This window comes from Aptenodytes patagonicus, chromosome 5 (assembly GCF_965638725.1).
Source record: "Aptenodytes patagonicus chromosome 5, bAptPat1.pri.cur, whole genome shotgun sequence".
NCBI classification, from domain to species: Eukaryota; Metazoa; Chordata; class Aves; order Sphenisciformes; family Spheniscidae; genus Aptenodytes; species Aptenodytes patagonicus.
The window spans coordinates 78,662,428-78,681,768 of NC_134953.1; the positions used below are offsets into that span (position 1 = coordinate 78,662,428).

Consider the following 19,341-nt stretch of genomic DNA (forward strand, 5'->3'; position numbering starts at 1 on the left):
TGTAATTAGCTATATTCATTTCATTAGTAATTTATAGCTCAGTAAGAATTGCTTATATGCTAAGCATATGTTTATCTTTGCTGCCATGAGTAACACACTTACAGATTTTTGAAAGTTTGTCTTTATTGTCGATATATTTTAAATTTAATTTTAAATATAGGAGCCCAAATATAAATCATGTATTCAAACTTTGTAGCAAAATTTTTAAGGTAGTCTTAGGATTTTTTTAATATGTTGATATTTGTGTGTGATGACACTGAATACGATTCTAATATATGGTGTTTCCAGGCAGTTTGGAAACAGGGGGGTTTTTTTTTGGTATAACACTGCTGAACCATGGAATGCATCTTACGTGACTTAATACAGTCTTTTTTTTTAATCCACATTGAGGTAAAATATTGTGTTTTTTTCCTCCTGTATGTGTAGATAATGTCACTATAGTAATAACCTGGTTAAAATTCAGCACCGGCTTTATTAAGAATACGATTAAGAAGAATATTTAAGATATAAAACTGTTTGAGAGCTTTGTAAATGGAGAGGCTTGCCTTATGCATATTTTAGCAGAAATAAAACAGTGTTTTAATTAACATTTATTATTTCAGAACATAATTTTTGGCATCATTTTCTATAAACTCCAGAAAGCTATTGTAAGATGTTTGTTAGTGGGATCTTTTAACATACAGCTTACTGAATTTTGCCAGACATTTAATTTTGACTCAGTCTCGGACGTGCTTCTTTTTGACCTCTGTATCATGACTTCTCGTGAAGCGCATTCCAGCAGTGTTCTTGTGACTGTCTGTCTCTGCACTCTTTTGGTCTGAAAACCCCGATCTCCTTGTTCAGGACTGCGGTTCCTGCACTGGAGGCGGTAGGGAGCGTCTGGGTATCAAGTACCAAGCTGTAGTACGGTGTGCAATTGTAAAACACTGTAATCCTTTCTAGAAGAGTTTTGCCACAAGTTACCAGGAGGCAGCTGGTGATTCAGTAGCTTCCCCTGCCCCCCACCGTTTTAAATATTTAATTTTGATAGCAGTGGAAAGTACTGTACAATATACCCTCTAGAATACAACACAATCCGTTGATTCATGTTACAATTTAGAAGCTGGGGTTTTGTATAGCTATAATTTACAATATATCAAAGACCTGAACAGAGTTCACAAACACATTGCTGTAGATGATGGATAACATGTTTCCCTGTCCTTTCCAGAGATGTATATAATAAAATCAGGTCATTTCACCAGCTATGCACCAATAATTTTCAGGACTCTTCATTTCTGTCAGTTCCTTTTGTCAACTCCGCTCTGATCTTAGTGATCACATGCAGCGTGATTCAAACTGAAATTTTTAGGCCATTAGGTGACAGAAATGAATTATTCCTCAACTAATCAAAAGACCATAGCTGGTACAGAGTACTGGGGTGCAGGGGACAGTGTTCTTCGAGTTTGGCCTAAAAGCAATCTGTAGGAGTCTTAACTGAAACCATTGAAACCATCGTCTGTCTGTGCTTTAGAATCAAGGGGTTCCCTTGGGAAGATGGTAAGTACTCTGCCCGTTTTCATTCTGCTTCCAAAAAGATGGTAATATCTTCTACAGCTAGCAGGTACTATTATGCATTTACTTTGTATAGAAAGTTGAACACTACGAGTGTTTAGATGTAACAGACAATTTTTGTTTCTCTTTTTCAGGAGATTAAAAGTTTGTCAGGAATTTGTGTCTCAGTTAAATAACGGCAGAGCGGATTATGTCAGGACTTAACGTGGGTAAGTGGAGTTTGATTTTTGAAAATGTGTAGCTGGCTGCAATTCATGACAAATTAATTGCAAAAGCAAGTCACATTTATCTAGAGTTTATTCTAAATTTAGGAATTCTTAGTTGAACCGTCTGCTCAGCCTACATGAGCAAACCTGATATTTAAGATGCGTTTGTTTTGGGATAATGACGTCAATAACAGGGGTTGGTCTAATATAAAGGTGTGGATGGAAAAACAGCTGTTTAATCAGCCAGGTTACAAAATGTCTTTGCTGAGAGGTAGCTGTGTTAACTGTTTTACCTGAGTTCCTTCTGTGTCGTGTACATGTCTCTGTGTGACTTTCCCACCAAAATGTAACAGCACTCTCTCCAAGGAGTAGACTGGAAACCATGCCAAAATTTTAGGACCCTTCTCCTTTTCAAACAGAAGGGGTGAGAAGCCCTGGAACAGAATTGCCACATCCTTGGCATAACTTACTAAAACTTGTAACAAAAGACTGATAACAGCAATGGCTGCAAACATCCTTTTTCCCCTATGGGTAGCCCGGTAGATCCGCATTTCGTATCATGAGCTAGAGCCTACTTGTCTCACTGCGAGACCAGAGTAGATCCGTTGGCCTGAGTAGGGCTACACCTCATCAAATGCTAAATTCTTTAAAAGCTGCATTATGATAAGATAAGAGGGTGCTTGGTCTTAAGGCTAATGGTTTAACTTAAACCCGCATGATCTTCAGTGGTGAGTGATTTACACCCCTTTGTTAACAGAGTGGTGTCTGTGGTGTGAGGGAGCTAGAGTACAGCTCTGTGTGTTAGGGTTGAGGTTCAGGGTGGCAGCCACGGTATGGACTGGGAAGATGTTAATGCGCGGCTGAGGTTTTGGGGCAAACGGGGACGTCGCAGGAGCTGGGGAGATAGGGATATGCGGTAAGAAGGCTGGAAGGTGGAGGGCCGAGTGAAGAAGAACGTAGAGAAAAGACTGGTATGTGGATATGGCCACGGAGAGTTGTGTCTGAGATCACGAGTGTAACTACTGGATGTGGACAGATGTTGCTCTGTTTAGTGCTGCCAGACATCAGCGGCGAAGGACTTTAAGCTATAAGCCACAGAGTAATTGATAACAACAGTACACGTTTCTAAAAGATTTTCTCCTCTAACGGGTATGATGCCTTGGGAAAGCCCATCCCTGTTATCTTACTACCTGCAGGCTGTGTGGTAAATCAGAACCTGACACGGCCTGCCCGTTTCAAGTTGTTAAAGCTTTCATAAGCTAAGTTTAAAACTTGAGAGTAAGAAAGCAGAATGTCTCCAGGCTGGGTTTTTACGATGGGTTTTGTCTGTGGTTATGTACTTGGGCTCTAGAAACGGCTTTCGATGTCTAACAGGTATATCCAGTGAGAACTGCCTTTTTTTGCTCCTTTTTTCCAGGCCCCTCAGCCGGCTCGGGGGGGGGGGGGGGAGGAAAGGGCGAAAACGATCCTGCAGGTTCGGTTGGGAGGGGGTAGCTCGGAGGGTTGATGCTTGCGGGGGTCTGTGAGAAACTGAGGCTTCCGAGGGGCAGAAAAGGCCGCGATAATGTATTTTAAAATCCCGGCGTTGTCCGGGTGGGGGAGAAAGCCAGGCGTCTGCAGCAGCACCGGTGGGGGATCGGTGTGCCAAAAGACGGAGGTTGTTCGGGGAGAGGTGTGGCACGGAACGGCGGAGGGCTCCGTCCTCCCCGGGCACTCCGGCCGGGGCAGGCCCGCCGGGCCGGGCCCCGCCGCACCGAGCCAGGGGCCGGGGCACTGGCTCTGTCGGCCGCGTCGCAGCGAAGGGCACGGCTTCCGGCAGCAGTCTCTTCTCTTCTATTTATTTTTTTAAAGTGAATTTTACTTTATTTTTTTTTAATTCCAGCTCTGCCCATCGGTTTTCCCAAGGGCGACAGCCGGGGCCCCGCCCGGGCTCCGGGCGCGGCGGCGGGGCTGGAGGCGGCGACCTCGGGGCGGCGGGCCCGGCGGAAGGGCGGGCGCCTGGGCCCAGCCTGCGCACGTGACCGGCGCCCGGCCAATGGGGCGATCGCGTGATGCGCGGCGGCGGCGGCGCCCGGGGGTGGCTGGCCAAGATGGCGCCGGGTGCGTGAGGGGCTGGCGGTCGGCCGCGCGGGGAGGGGAGGCGAAGGCCCGGCTGCTGGCGAGGGTCCGCTGCTGCCCCCGCTCCCCCCCCCGGGGCTGTAGGATGGTAAAATGACCCAGGGGGGGAAGAAGAAGAAACGCGCCGTGAACCGCAGTATCATGCTGGCCAAGAAGATCATCATTAAGGACGGCGGGACGGTGAGGCCGGGCGGGGCCGGGGGCGCGGAGCGGCTGTGGGGCGAGCTGGAGGCGGCGGAGCCCCGGGTCCCGCGGCGATGCGGAGGGCTGGCGGGGGCCGAGGCGGGTGCGGCCGTGGCTGGGGGGGGGGGGGGCGGCAGACCCGCGGGCCTCGGGCAGCCGCGGCTGGCGGCGTGCGAGCGGGCCGGGCTGGGCGCTGTGGCGAGGTTTGGGTTTCTTTTACGCCGCGGGTCGCCCCGACCCCGATAGCGTCGTGCCGGCACCCCGGGCTGGTTTCCTTGAGGCAGTTGCCCGCGAACCACCTGTAGCGGTGTCACGCTAGTTCGGGTCGTCCTCGTGTAAGTGCCCTTTCTCAGTGCGGGCCGGTTTTTAGGGCTCGGGAGCAAGCCTGCAGAAGAGCGTCGTCTCAAGGGTTAGGCGTGGGTAACTGCAGATCGCTTGTATGTGTCCGAGATCACGCGGTACGCGTCTAAACCTGATTTCACACCGAAAATTACTGAAACGAATCTCTGCGGAAGGCAGCGCTGCTAGGAAGCCAGCTGTGCGTTCTCGGGAGCAGCAGCTGGCTGCACAATAGCCCGGGACGGTGCGGGCAGGCAGTTGGCCGTTGCACAGGGCAGCGGGAAGCGCCGAGTGCGCTTGGGACGCAGTTCTGCTGGTGGTGCGAAGCCCGTCTGGGGCGGGCTGTGCCCGCACGGCGGATGGACCGCCATCACAGCAGCCCTCTGCCCTCTCTGTTTCCACAGCCTGAGAAAGAACGGGCCGGCGAGTGGGACAAGCTCTTGCATCAGAGAAGTCCCGTAAAGGGTGCCTGGAAGAAGTGTTCTGCAGTTCCCACCCACTATCTTGCTTCCTCTTAAATACATAAATTTTAAAAAGAAAGGAAGCTGTTCTGGCTGTCGGAGCTTGGGTTTTTTAATTGACGAGTAGCATTACTTCCAATGTATCATTGCCTCTGATTTTTTTCCCCCATGTAACGCTGTGCAGCTTTGATGTGCACTCCTCTACATACAGTATCATTATTTCAAATAAAGAGACATCTTGACAGACTAAATCGCTGGTGGCCCTTCAGTTTGTCTTTCTGGAACAGTAATGGAGAAGAGGGAGGTGTCAGAGTCACTGTAGTTGTTCATCGAACTGGTGACCAGCTGTCTGGATTACTTAGTGGTGAGAAGCAAAACTAATTCCGGTGGTGGATGTTGATGTTTTTCAGGACATGTTTTCCTGCACTTTGTAAAGATAGAAATGTACGAGATTACCTTGTACAAAGGCTAAATGCAAATATTCTAGAACGCGTAATAGAAGCAGAGTAAATGTTGTTACTCATGGGACGTGGTGCTTCAGAATTTCTCTCTGGAGTAATCATTGATTCAAATACAGTATACTTCCAAGTGTCCTTTATCTCTCAACTTGAACTTTCTTTTGCCGAGAGAGGAGAAAGGATATTCTAATAATTGCATTCAGTGATACTTACGGTGCTGCATTCGGTGTCTCCCACCAGTTTCAAAAGCAGAGAGCAAACTTGCGTGAGTTCTGTATGATTTTCAGTTGTTTTTAAAACGGTGGAAAAGTGGGCTATGAACATTAGATGAAGGTGTGTAGATTGTTGTTAGATAACAAAAATACCAGCTTGTGATATTTTCTGCCTTCAAATAAATGTTTTGAGAATGTATTTGTTTTAAAGACATTTTTAAAGTTATGAAGTCTGGTATAGCAGAGTGTTCTTTATAACGACAGCAAAAACTTTATGCTTGGATTTTTTTCTTAATGGTTGCTGAAACGTTTAGTTAGTCTTCCGTGCTCAGTCTCCTTGGTTTCTTTGCTTACCCGAACATGCTATGTGACACTATGGGAAAGAGGTAACTGAAATGGCCCGTGTCTTGAAAGTCTCCAACTGGCAAAGCAGTAATTAATCAAGCATCTAAGTGTACAGTTTGCAGCCTGATTGGTTATTTTGAAACTATTTGACATCAAAGAAAACTGTGTGTGACTCTCTTGCCGGCAAGAATATACAGCTGTTTAATGAGGCAGTGTCACAGGCAAAAAGAGTTTACTGATGGGGAACTTCGGTCAGTTTAATTTATTGTCACTTCTAATTACTGATTCTGATGTGGAAAGGAAAACACAAGCAAAAGGGAAAAACCACCCCTTGCCTCTGCAAAGGCTGTCCGCCCGCCGCAGGTTACGCTGGGTCCCCTTGGCGCGGCGATGGGTGGTGCAGGAGGTTGGGTTGGTGTGTGGTGGTATTTTTGTGGTGTTCTCTTTGCAGCTTAGTAGCTGTATCGCAGAAAATAATGTGTAATGGTGTGTGTACTCAAGTGTGTGTGGTCAGATTCACCAAAGGAGAGGCAGTAACACCAGTGAAGTGGTTTCAACGCTGTTCTTAATTTTGCCTTCCTTTATGACCAGTTGGAATTCATCTTATGTAACATTACATATTTTTCAAGCACTCATGAAATGAATTAGGAGGTACACGCCTGGGCAGTGCTGGAGAGAACGAGAGCTTGGTACTTTATTTGGTGCCTTTTCCTTTCCAGCAGAGGAGCAGCAGCTATGATCTTGTACCTGATGCTTTTGTTGCTTTGATGGTTACTCTGTTGTTGTCAGATGCGTGTTCTTAGGGTTGCCGGGCATATACACTTTTTATCACTGGCATGACTGACAGTACAAAGTGTTTGACTAAAGACATTTTCTCTCGAACTAGAGAAAGGGGCATTCTTAGAGCATTGTTTTGTGCCGCAGATTTTGCCAAACATAAACACGCTCCGCTCTGGCTACATGGTTGCAGGGAAGGGTTGCGATTACTCTGATTGGAACATCTCAGTTCCAGGTTGTTCACACAAAGGCTCCTTATCTCTTATCTCCAGGTGTAAGGCTGCCTGATTCGGTTGCACTTAGGTTATTACACTACCTTACACGATGTTAGCCAGTTTGTAAAGCACAGCGGGGCAGGTTTGTAGAGTAAGAGAGGGCTGAGTACCCAACACCTGTGTTGTACGTGTTGCGGTAGGAGGGTACGTCGGACTAGTACTTAAGACTTGTGGACTGAACGCACGTAACATATCTCAATGCACTGTAGTGTAACCACTTATTAATGTCCTTCCCTCCTTCTTCCACCTCAGGAGTATTTTTGCTACTTTATAGTTGCAACCATCCTTAAAAATAGCTATAGAGGTGATGATCTAAATGTGACTAAATCACTTCTCTTTTTTTTTTTTTTTTATATAGATAAGACCAAACCTGTGGTAAGTGAGCATTAGCAACAAGAAAGCAAGGAAGTTTAACCCTAGTGATCTAAATGTCACTTCTGTTTGTTTCTGCCAGTGCAATGGAAACATCTGATCAGGTTGCTTACAGCTGGATGACATGGCAGAGGGCAGCAGTCACCCGCTTGCATGCCTCTCAAATCGCCAGCAGTTTAGCTGTGCAGAACAGCCACTGGTTTCATTCTGCTGGTTTGGTTTGTGCCCGTGATCTCCGAGTAGCTGCCCAGAACTGGACAAGGGCAGCACAGGGGCAGATTGCTGTTGAGCTTGTGTTTGCTGTAGGTGAACAGGACGGAGGTGCTTTTGACCCCTGGTGCTTGGAGGGACAGGGATGGTTCGTGACTCCTGCCTCACCCTCTGTAAGACCTTGGGGGGTCACGAGCCAGCAACTTGACAGGAATCTGGGGACTGTGAGAATGAACCTGATTTTCTGTATCAGCCTGAGCCAAACAGCTGAGATGGTTGCTTACGGTTTGCGCAGAGCTGGATAAATTTTTAACCCAAAACTAAAATAAGGGTTGTGGGTGGAAAGGGAAAGGAACTGTGGGAAGCGAAGATAATTATAGCTGCTTTCTGTACCTATAAAGACTGTTAATTTACCTCCTTGAGAGATTAGGATGAAAAAATAGCAGAAATATCTGTATGGTATGTCTGTATTTACTGAAGAGGGCTTGGGAAGGAAAAATAGCACAGCGCTAAGGTACTTCCGTAGCTCACCTTTTACATATCGATATGGTTACTTTTGAAAATTAGGGTCTTTTCTAGCAGTAGGGGTGAATGGCCGAGGGGGGTCTGTATTTATTTCCTACAGTTGTTCAAAATGCTTATTTTTTTTTTTCTGCGTTGGAAATACTGGAATCTGGAAAGAAAAGCTAGGTATGACTTGCATAAACCTTGTAATAAAAGAAAGACTCTAGTATTACCTCACTGAAACTTTAAATTGTGTAGTATTTGAGGTTGGAAGGCACCTCTGAACATCTCTAATCCAACTACCCACTCTCTTCCCCCAAACAGGGTCAGCCGGAGCAGTTCGTTTCAGGGCTGTGTCCAGTCAGGTTTGGGGGATGGAGATTCCACAGCCTCACTGGGCAGCCTGTCTCCAGGGGTTGGTTTTGTTCAAGGTTTAAGTAGAATTTCCTGTATTTCAGTGTGCGCCTCCAGTCCTGTCACCGACACCTCCGAGAGGGGTCTGGCTGTGTCGTCTTTACTCCCTCCCATCAGACATTTACACGCATTGATAAGATCCCCCTGAGCCTTCCTCAGCAGCAGCTGAGGACCTTAGCCTGCGTGTGTTGCTCAGTATAAATGCTGGGTCTAATCAAATCAGTGCCGCTCTGCTAGTAACTCACCTTCACACAAAGCTGGGAAAGTAGATATTAAGGCAGCACTTCTAAGCTTAAGGGAATGCAAATGAGATATCTGAGTTATTCATACTACCTTCATATGAAAATAATCAGTGCACCGTTTCCTCAATTTGCAAATGATGAACTGTGGCATCTTGTTCGACAGGGTAGCATTTACAGAGTATATGAGATGAGCAGGTTGTCCCACCCAGGCTCTTTTTGTTCTCCTCAAAAGCTACCTCTGAGTATACTGAATCGCCAAAGAATTTGAAGTTCCTTATTTCCAATCTTTTTTCCAGATCTCTTCCTACATTGGAAGCACGCTGCAGCTAATAGGCCTGCTCTCAGTATTTGGGAAGCGATCAGTGCTGTTCCTGAGATTCATTTCTGGTGTTCGTTATTTCAGTTTTTCTTTTCTGATTTAGAGCTATCAAAGTTTTGTACGTAGCCATGGTGCCTTTTAGTAACAGAAGTACTACAAAGCTGTTTGATAGACCAGGTAATCAGGCTTTGGGATAGCCGAGTGTGAACACTACCATGTTTTGAAATTACAAAAACTTGATTCCCGTGCAGCATTGTGTGGGCTTAAGCATTTTTCTCAAGGAAAAGGCACTAATTCTCCAAAGAAAAGTCTGTTTCTGCTTTCAGTAGCGTCCTTGTTTCCCAGCCTGGCAGTGTAAGTGGTTTGTTTTTTAATCTGAGATGGGAGCGCACTTGTATTCTGCGGAGGATTAAAACCCTTCAGGACGTTAGCAGCGAAGGGTTAGGAAAGGAATTTCACCCAGTACCAGCTCGCTTGAGTAGCTGTATTCCGTCCTGTTGAGTCCTGTTTCATTTCTTGATGCTTCTGTTCATAGCGTTCAGATGCATTTCTCAGGACTGTGATAGGTTGTTAGGTGTCTTCATCATCTCTTTTTTCTCTTGTTTTAGCCTCAAGGAATAGGTTCACCTAGTGTCTACCACGCTGTTATAGTGATCTTCTTGGAGTTTTTTGCTTGGGGACTCTTGACAGCGCCCACTCTGGTGGTAAGTGATATATGCTTAAGCTTTTTCTTGCTGTATGGGAGATGGGGCAATTACTGCAAAGGCACTGGATATCTTCTGAATTAAATGAAAATTATATGTCATCGAGCTGCTCTGTTGTGCGAGTGAAAAGTTTTGTATTTTTACCTGGAATCAGGAATTAAAAAATGATTTCATTAAAGCAGTGTAATGCTGCAGCATAGCTGTTTATGTTCAAGTCTGCTAACGCTCAAGCTTACATGTAAATATTTTCTGACTTGAAACCAGTAAGACAGTAGTGAAATTATCTTTCCTTTCAAGATGCTACAAAAAGTTGGCACGTTACAAATGTAAGGACAGAAATACACTTGAAACTTGGTAAGATTATGCAAGCACGTGTGTGTAGGTAAGGAGATGTTTGCTGACCTGGCTTTGCTTTAAACGGAAGCTTCAGAGCACAGACCCTGTTACACCGGTCAAACCTTCCCTGTGATTAGCGAGACAGTCATACCAACGTGTTTGTACCAACTTATTTTCTAATGTAGTTGGTTGCCTTCCGTTTGGGTTTAATCTTGGAGAGTGACACATGCTTACAAATTAAAAGGAGCGAAGGCTTAAAGATCTCTGGGCAAATTCCACCTAAAATGCAGTCTCCGTGCGGCTCTGTAAGCTGATGTTAACCACGAACAGTCTCTTGGATATAAACTGCACGTCGGTCACTGAACGGAATCCATCTCGCGTGACACAAGTCAGACTGAGAGAGATGCCTGTTTTAACCTGCCAGGCTCTGGTCACCAAATTGAGAGGCGCTTCAGAATGATGATGCCTCTCCTCTCTCTGCCCAGCCCCCCGCAGATGACACAGTAACACATGGAGAGTCTGGTCTGAGATCAAAATTTTCGAGGTTCTCTGTGGTCTATTTAGATTTCAGACGCTGACATTGGATGATGTGAATCCGTCCCAAAGTGTTGAGAGAACTGAGGCCTCTATCAAGTAAAGCTAAAATCTCACAGTACCTTCCCTGTGAATTAAAGATTAAATCGATTATTTGTGGTGTGTCTTTTTTTTCTTTCCCTGTATTCTGTGAAAATATAAAACTGCTGTGGGTGTGCCACTGTAGAAGTTGGATGCATCATGAGCAGTATTTATAGTTAATATTGTCTAAATGACAGTGTTTGTATTTCTTCTCCAGGTTTTGCATGAAACCTTCCCAAAACATACATTTCTAATGAATGGTCTGATTCAAGGCGTAAAGGTAAGGTGACAGAAGTTAATCGCAAGTACAATTTAAAGTGAATGGTGGGAGGAATACAGGGATGACCGCCAATTGAGAGAAACATTCAAGGGGTTTTTCAATGTAGCTTTCACGGTGTAAATAAAACAGGGGAATAAATTATTGCTAAAAAAGCAAATATGCATCATTTTACTTTTAGTAAGATATTGCTTGATCTGTACCTGCTGTTTGGGTTCAGCAAATAAAAAGGTAGTTGACTCATCCCAAATGTCACACATGGTGTTAAAATTTGAGAATTTTTTACTTGGAGCTTGTTGCTCCAGTAGGATATTTTCAATGACTTGCATTTATGTGTATTCTAAATATATAAAGATATAAAACACAGTTCATAGAACTGCTAGTATGACTGGATCATCTGCATTTTGAATTTTGCGTAGCTCTGAGGTAGTAAATCTCAAATTTTATGTAACCAGACATGGGATAGATGGTCGGTGGTGCTTGACCATATTGCCTTTGATGCACTGCACTGTAGTCGTCAACCTCAATAAAAACAGAGCCCAGCCTGCTATCAGGTTGTGGTGTGGTCGGCCGTCACGATTCTAACCGCTTAGCTCTAACTTAAAATGTTTTGTTTCGTTTAGGGCTTATTGTCGTTCCTCAGTGCCCCGCTCATAGGTGCCCTCTCTGATGTGTGGGGACGAAAGTCCTTCTTGCTGCTAACAGTATTTTTCACCTGTGCACCAATACCACTAATGAAGATCAGCCCATGGTTAGTAAATTCTTTCACACTGGATTTGCCGTTTCTTGTCAGGGTTGCTCCACAATGCTTATGTTTGTGGCGTCGCTGATAAAATACTGTTTGTGCTCCATGGAAGGTTGAGGCTTTTGTATTACTTCGGTGCAAAGTTGGGAGAACAGAGTCAAACTGAAGTAGCTGCCGTGCGGCCAAATGCCTTGGTCAGAATTTTAAGAGCTGCTGGTTTTGAGCTCTGTGCTGTAGGCCCAACTTCCTACTTAGCACATTTGCAGAAGACAGTAGAATGCTATCCAGGAAACTGTGCAGGTCTTTATCGTGGCTGTATTACTCAAATACTAACCAACTATACAGAAATGAAAAACCTTACCTAATGCTGGCTAGCGCATGAAGTAACCATTTGTAACCTAAAATGTGGCTGCAATTTTATACTTTTGTTTCTCAAGTTTTAAAATCCACCAACTTTCACGCTGTGTGTGAGTTAGTAAGCTCTTAACTGGCACGTACGTTCCCCAGGTAGAGCATGAGTCAGAGCTCTCAGTGGTGGTGGACTACCCACGTGCTGTACCTGAGGGTGTAGCTGAAGTGACACAGAGCGCACTGACGCAGGGCAGAGCCAGCTGTTCAGGTAGCTCCGTGAGCCTTTTCAGTTTTCTCTCCGGTCACGCAGGCTGTTTGTGGATTCTTCATCCCTTTTCTGGGAAGTAGCTTGTTCCTAAGCATAGATTAATGTTTCAAATGACGAGCGCTAGTGTCTGTAGCATGAAGATAAGGCTAACGTTGAGACCTCTCGATGACGAGATTCTCAAAATACTGAAGTTCCTAACTTGCTTTGGGTCATAGGCATCCAGCCGAAGTGAGCCCAACACCTCATTTCCTAGAAGTACTTAAATCGCAGCAGCTTTCTGTAGATGTTACAAAATTATGCTGTTCGTCTTTACTCAGTGCGCTAAGGAGGAATTGTACAACTGTATCGAGGCGCAGTCACAGTGGCTTCATCCAAGTTTATCTTAATACTGGTCAGGAAAAGTTGGACAAGATGATTGACTGTTGAACTGTACTTGGACTGTAAATAGAGACTTTTTGTTCCTGTTTAGCTGTTCTAATTGTTTTATAATGTTCGTAGGTGGTACTTCGCTGTTATCTCCGTCTCTGGAGTTTTTGCGGTGACATTTTCTGTGGTTTTTGCATATGTAGCAGACATAACCCAAGAACATGAAAGAAGCATGGCCTATGGTTTGGTATGTATTTTTTTGGCTCTGCTCCTGTGGTATCCAGTACTAAACACTTCAGGCGGTAAAGCTTTGCAAAGTTGTATTTTTGTTTCTTCTCTGGCAAGCTGATTTTAGTCTGGAGTAAGGTTTTTCTGTTTAATTGCTCTTGTCATCCAGTCCCGTATCTCTTGAATATTCTGCTTCTAACTTAAACAAAATGTGACCATGTTAAAAGCTGTCTTGCAGATGTCTGTCTTAACAGTTATTGTCAGTGCTAATGATGTAATTTGAGGGGCTTTGATTATTCCTCCATTGTTTCCCACGCTAGTACTACTCTGCCATCTTTTCATACTACTCTGCCATCTTTTCAAAAATCTAACCTGTTGTTTCCGGATAATTTTGGAACTGCCATATTGTATGGTACCTGACGACTCCCGCTCGTGTCTCCGATCCCGCTGCTGCGCTTCGGTTCAGAACAAATGCAGCTCAGTAACTTGTCTGTCTTCAGTTCTTACAACTCGCCGCCGTTTCTCCATTATCTCCCGCTAACCTGCCAGATCTCGGGAGCCTGCACAGCCCTCTGTACTGTGGATTAGCAGAACTATTTGTTGCGTTCAAGTTAGAGAATCCGTTATCGTATTCAGCGGGAAGAGCCGAAAGGAATGGATATAGAACTAAATAGTTTCTTTCTGCCTGTACGCATCAGGGATTGAGATACGCTGAGAAAGTTCCTTCAGTTTTAAAGTTAACGTCTTTCACAACCAGCTGCTTAACCGAAAACTACTTTCTGAAGACCCACTGTACTGAGTTGGATTAACCAGCATATTAAATTTAATATGCCCATGAGACGTGTGATTTTTTTTTTTTTCCCTCTCAACGGGCATTGTGTATTTCACTAATATGAAGATTAAATACAGCTCATCACTTCCCAGAGATATCAGCAGACTGTATAGTTAATTAAACCTAATTATGTCAGTACATGCAGGAGTGCTGTGAGCCTCACATTGCTGTCCAGTTATCAAAAACAAAAAAAATTGTTTTTCTTGAAGAATTTTGGCTGTCTGAAATACACAGCGGCTACCACACGGTCACAGGAAAAAGGTGACTTTTAATCACTATCTGATTAAAATGGTTGCACTTTTGAAAATGAGGAAAAGTGGGTAATAATACTGTTGACTTGTATCACTGAAAAATCTTACCGGCTGTTATTTGTTCTAGGTTTCAGCAACTTTCGCGGCAAGTTTAGTTACCAGCCCTGCTATTGGTGCCTACCTCGGTCGAGTCTACGGAGACAGCTTGGTTGTGGTCCTGGCTACAGCAATAGCCTTGTTGGACATCTGTTTTATTCTTGTTGCTGTACCGGAATCGCTGCCAGAGAAGATGAGGCCGGCATCCTGGGGAGCACCCATTTCGTGGGAACAGGCTGACCCTTTTGCAGTAAGCTATTTAAATACGGAATATTTTGTTATTTGTAAATGCTGAGCTTTTGAGACAGGGAAGAGACTGAATTTACTACCTTTCAAGCTTGAAAAAACAAGCCCGTATTTTTTCACGTTTAACCTTGCGCCGCTGCTAATGCTTTTGCCAACCATCTTGCTAAACGTGCAGCGAACATTTTGGTGGTACCACATAATGGCTCCATTAATTGACATGCTCTTCCGATTCTTGCTAGGTGTGCTTTTCTGAATATGAAGATTAAATGTTTTATAATACTTTTTTCTTGCCGTAGTCGCTGAAGAAAGTCGGCCAGGACTCAATTGTGCTGCTCATCTGCATCACAGTCTTTCTTTCCTACCTCCCAGAGGCAGGTCAATATTCCAGCTTCTTCCTATACCTCAGACAGGTAACTTAACGTTTGGATACGGAGTTGAACAAAAGTGAATTTACAGGGAAGTTTTCAGTATTGCTGAACTAACACAGAAAGTGTAGATAACTAGTCTAATTTAAAAGCTTCCAGCAGCTGATTGAAGTTCTCTTGCTGTTCGGTTTTTGTCTCTTTTTAGAGGGACAAGAAGAGAGGAGAGAGATGAGCGAGTTAGAAAACGAGTTCTCGTATTTTGTACTTACTTGCATTATTCTTGGACTACGAGGGTCACTATGTTAAACTGTTTTGTTTATTTTTTGTGGGAACCATTTACTTGTTTTCTATTTATGCCCCTTTATTTTTGCATACTTGCTCGATTTAAAAAAAAAAAAAAAAAACCCACCACCCAACTTTTTTTCTAAGTTAGGGAGGAGTTGAACAATACCGCTCTTCTGCATTGTGTGTTCCCCCACTGATGTTTGTCACATCATGATACACGGTTTATGGTTAATAATCAAATTGCTTTTTTTTTAATATAGATAATGGGATTTTCATCTGAAAGTGTTGCAGCATTTATAGCAGTCCTTGGGATCCTCTCCATTATTGCACAGGTGAGTTACACATTTCGTTGATTCGGTAACTTCGAGAGAGCTCAGCACTGTGGAGATCTTCCACCACGCGGCGGTTCCAGAAATGTGACTCGCCTTTTCTGTGCCTGTTTTTCTAAGTCTCTAACAAACAACTGATTAGCACTCGGACTTCAGCTTCGATGGCGAACCAGCTTGCCAGCCAGGGTTTGGTTCATTAATATCCAAAGTGTGTTGTGTTGGGGAAACTAAATCCTTTGTGCATCAAAGAAGGGGTGACAGTTTGTTTGTATTACTTGCTAAATGATTGCTGGTTTTTTGGTAGAGGCTCCTGAATACTTGGCAAATACTGCTTTTGGAGAATTTTACTTGGCTTTTTAAAATTAATTTATTTATTTATTTGCATGCATTTAACATTTAGAATAAAATGTTTTGAGGTTTTTTGTTGCTTTTTAATTTATTAATCTGTCTGCATGAATTTAACGTTTAGAATAAAATGGTATTTTTCTTTTTTTTTTTTTTTTTCCTTTTCTCCCCTCTCTGTCAGACAATAGTTTTGAGTTTACTTATGCGGTCCATTGGAAATAAAAATACCATCCTACTGGGCCTAGGATTTCAGATACTACAACTTGCGTGGTACGGCTTTGGATCAGAACCATGGTATGTAAATGTCATTTTAATATCTGAACGACATGGTATTTTTCTGCATTTTATCCTTCATCCAAGGGAGACGCTTAAGTGTGCATACGTGTATCTATCGACACGTGTACATACACACGCTCCAAATACAGGACGCCATCCGTGCGGAGCGGTTACTTCGAGTCTGTACTTTTTGCAGGATGATGTGGGCAGCCGGAGCTGTTGCGGCCATGTCCAGTATTACTTTCCCAGCTGTAAGCGCACTGGTCTCCCGAACTGCTGATGCCGACCAGCAGGGTAGGTTTTGTCCTGCTGCTTTGAATTCTAGCCAAAGAACACTGCGAGGACGGACGTGTCAGGGTGTCGTCGTAGTGCTAGTCGGTCAGCCGGAGTCTTGGCACGGCGTAGCCTGTACGCCTGAGCACAGGGCACAAAATGTTAACATCCAAGTTACTTGGAAGTTGTAATACATGTGTATTGTGTCACGCTGGCACAGAGGGGAATAGGTCCCAACAGTAGCAAAATATTTAGCAAACTCAGTAGGCTCTTTATTTTCCTCGCTTTTGGCAGAAGTTGGCTTCGCTGGCCAGGCTGCATACAGTGCTTTTTCTCCTGCGTCAGACAGCGAGAGCAAGCGTGTTGTGCGTATGTGCTGGTCTCTGACTGAGCACAGCATGGGAAGGACTGCCCCGTGCCTACAGGGAGATGGAAAAAACCCTTGGGTGTACTGCAGCGACCATTTTCTGCAGCCCTTGTTTATTGCCACCCATAGCGCAAGGCCAGTTAGAGAAGCTTTCCTGCTTGCATCGGTTTGAAGGTGAAGTGAAGAAAGTCTTGCTGATCTGCTCATAAGCCATTAAAAGTAGTGAATTAGAGATGTCTAAATACAGCTAGATAGCAGTGTATTTCACTTTTCCCAGGTGTTGTTCAAGGGATGATAACAGGAATTCGAGGACTGTGTAATGGTTTGGGACCAGCACTTTATGGTTTTATATTCTATATATTTCACGTTGAACTGAATGAACTCCCCATGCCTGAATCGCCCTCAGGAGGTAGTGTGGTCACACAGTACCATTTACAACAGGTATTCTTCTTTTACTTATTAATTCCAAAAAAAAAGAAATTAGGAAGGGGTCATGTGCCCCCCCAGGCCTTGAGTGCGATGCTGTATTACATTTTGTTATGCTAACTGTAAACGAAGGGTCTGGAATCACTCTTGGGGAGGGTCGGTTTGTTTTTAACCAGATGGCATGGTTTACTGTAACTTTCAAAGAGATACAGCTGACAACCCTTGTAAAGAGAAGAAATTGAGGGAAGGATGGACTAATAACTACGGCTCCCCCCTCTTCCTTTGTCTCCCTGATGCTGTATTTACCTTTTATATGCTGTACGTTTTTGTTGTCCTTTAGTCTTTTAACCAAGCCCTCTGTATTTTTTTAGTTCCTAATAGATATTAATTTGTTGAGGAAACTCAGCAGCAAGAACTTGCACTAGAAAAGGAAGTTGGCGCGCATTAATAAGAACCACCATACGCTCCCTATCCAAAGTCTTAGGATGTAACATTCTTCCCACACTTCTTCTCAAAGACTCCACATGGGGACAAATACTGTATTGGCTAGTGTAGCAAGAACAAGTGCTTCCTGCTCTTGAAATTTGTGTAATTAGCAATTGTAGTCTGGTAACGTGTCTAACGGTTCACTAACGCTGTGTGGTGTCACTGGTGTTGTTTTCAGAATTCTATAATCCCTGGACCCCCGTTCTTATTTGGAGCCTGCTCTGTGCTGTTGGCACTACTCGTTGCCTTGTTTATTCCTGAACACACGAACCTAAATGTACGCTCCAGCAACTGGAAGAAACACTGTGGCAGCCATGGCCATCCCCACAGTCCACAAGCTCCTGGGGAAGCTAAAGAACCATTATTGCAAGATACAAATGTATGACAACAATCCAGGAAGATCTTTGAGACTTTTTTTTTATCAGCAGTTTGGGATACACATTCCAATTCCATCAGAAAAAACGTAACCTCTTAAGGTAATCTTAAGAAGTATCTTTCTGCATGAAATTTGTAGGAATTAAAAAACAAAAAGGAAGTTTCTCCAAAGATGTTGCCATTGAATTAATCACTTGCTTTTAAAAACAAACTGTTACATACTTGTCTCTTGCCATGAAATACTGTTACTACTAAACTTTACCTTCTAGTTCAGAGACAAAGAAGAGTTGAGGCATGATGAGCATGTGTCCTTCTGTTTCCTCAAGGTGGTGAGCTTTAATTCTAGTCATGCTAAGTCTCAATGAGACTATACTAGCGTCCACGTGGACCCATTCATTTTAACGTTGTAAAATCTTGGGTCAGACGATTCGAAGCCTTAATGTAAATGTACTCAAGTAGGGAGAAGGTGAACTGGTATCCTTTACTTCAAAAGTCATATGGCAGGTTTTTTTTTTTTTAAGTTAAGTTTGTATTACTATAAAAATCACTTGAGCACGCTTGCTGAACAGTAAAAGTTATTTTTATGTAAGTGCATTTACTCTTTCTATTTTTGAATAAACGGTAGCATCAAACACTTGTTTAAATATTAAGTGGGTGGTTTGAGCCTCCAAATTTTAATATTGGCTCTAAAACTCTGCTTTCCTAAGTACCGTTTATTATACCACTATATTTCCGATGTTCGCGTAATCATAAAGGACCTCAAAACTTGAATACACAGACTGAAATATAAGCTGATAGCCTTGACTATGTCCGTGTGCTATATCGTGGCCTTTGAGGACTGTCACAATAACCCTTTTGCATTACAGAGCTAATGTTTTAGTCCTAAATTTTCAGGACCCTTAGTACAGAAGAGAGCTTTATACAATTACTGATGTGAATTTCTCTAAAAGTGTCTATTTTTGTGTCCGGTTGTATTATTTAAGTGTTCCTTTGTATAAATTTGTGTACAAAGTATTGTATAGGTTTAAAATGTTTTCATCTTGTGGTTATTGCTTAATGCTTTTTTACCTTTGGACATTCACCATGGTTGACCAAGAGTGGGGGGAAAAAAATATGTAAATACACTGTTAATAAAGTTGAATATTTTAATGAATTTTTAAATAATTGTTACTGTCTCTTAAAACCTTAATTGAAGTTCTGCAGTGTAGGTGGGGAAAAAAAGGCTGGCGTACAGGTCCAGCACTGTTTTACCCATTGGATAAGGCTGCCTTGAGCATGTTGATACTCTCCCCTTGGCTCAGCAGCACAGGCTGGCTGCAGCTGGCTGCTTGGTTCCTGGGGGTCTAACAGAGCAGGGTTACGATAGAGACAGGCTACAGGAAAGGGGTCCGTAACAAAGACAGTCACCCTTCAGTACCCTGCAGGTTCTGCCTCCCCTGTGCTGCTGTGTTGTCACTCTTCCCAGGCCCACTACAGTTCTGTTTGTTTCATTTTAGAGTTGAATAGGACTGGG

The 19,341-nt window shown here is 43.7% G+C and overlaps 1 protein-coding gene across 1 annotated transcript; it reads left to right on the top strand.

Moving 5' to 3' along the window:
- The first annotated feature begins 3,854 nt into the window (after positions 1–3,854).
- On the top strand, positions 3,855–18,992 carry SLC71A1 (solute carrier family 71 member 1). Its single transcript, XM_076337888.1, has 12 exons — positions 3,855–4,055; positions 9,595–9,690; positions 10,859–10,921; positions 11,542–11,669; positions 12,781–12,895; positions 14,087–14,305; positions 14,598–14,711; positions 15,212–15,283; positions 15,807–15,919; positions 16,098–16,195; positions 16,819–16,982; positions 17,632–18,992. The coding sequence occupies exons 1-12, from the start codon at positions 3,969–3,971 to the stop codon at positions 17,836–17,838; spliced, it is 1,476 nt and encodes a 491-aa protein (XP_076194003.1). The 5' UTR covers positions 3,855–3,968; the 3' UTR covers positions 17,839–18,992.
- The last annotated feature ends 349 nt before the right edge of the window (positions 18,993–19,341 follow it).

Coding starts and splice junctions, on each gene's coding strand:
- SLC71A1 (XM_076337888.1), top strand. CDS start 3,969: ATGACCCAGGGGGGGAAGAAGAAGAAACGCGCCGTGAACCGCAGTATC. Junction 11,670..12,780: donor CTAATGAAGATCAGCCCATG/GTTAGTAAATTC, acceptor TAATGTTCGTAG/GTGGTACTTCGCTGTTATCT. Junction 15,920..16,097: donor GGCTTTGGATCAGAACCATG/GTATGTAAATGT, acceptor TACTTTTTGCAG/GATGATGTGGGCAGCCGGAG.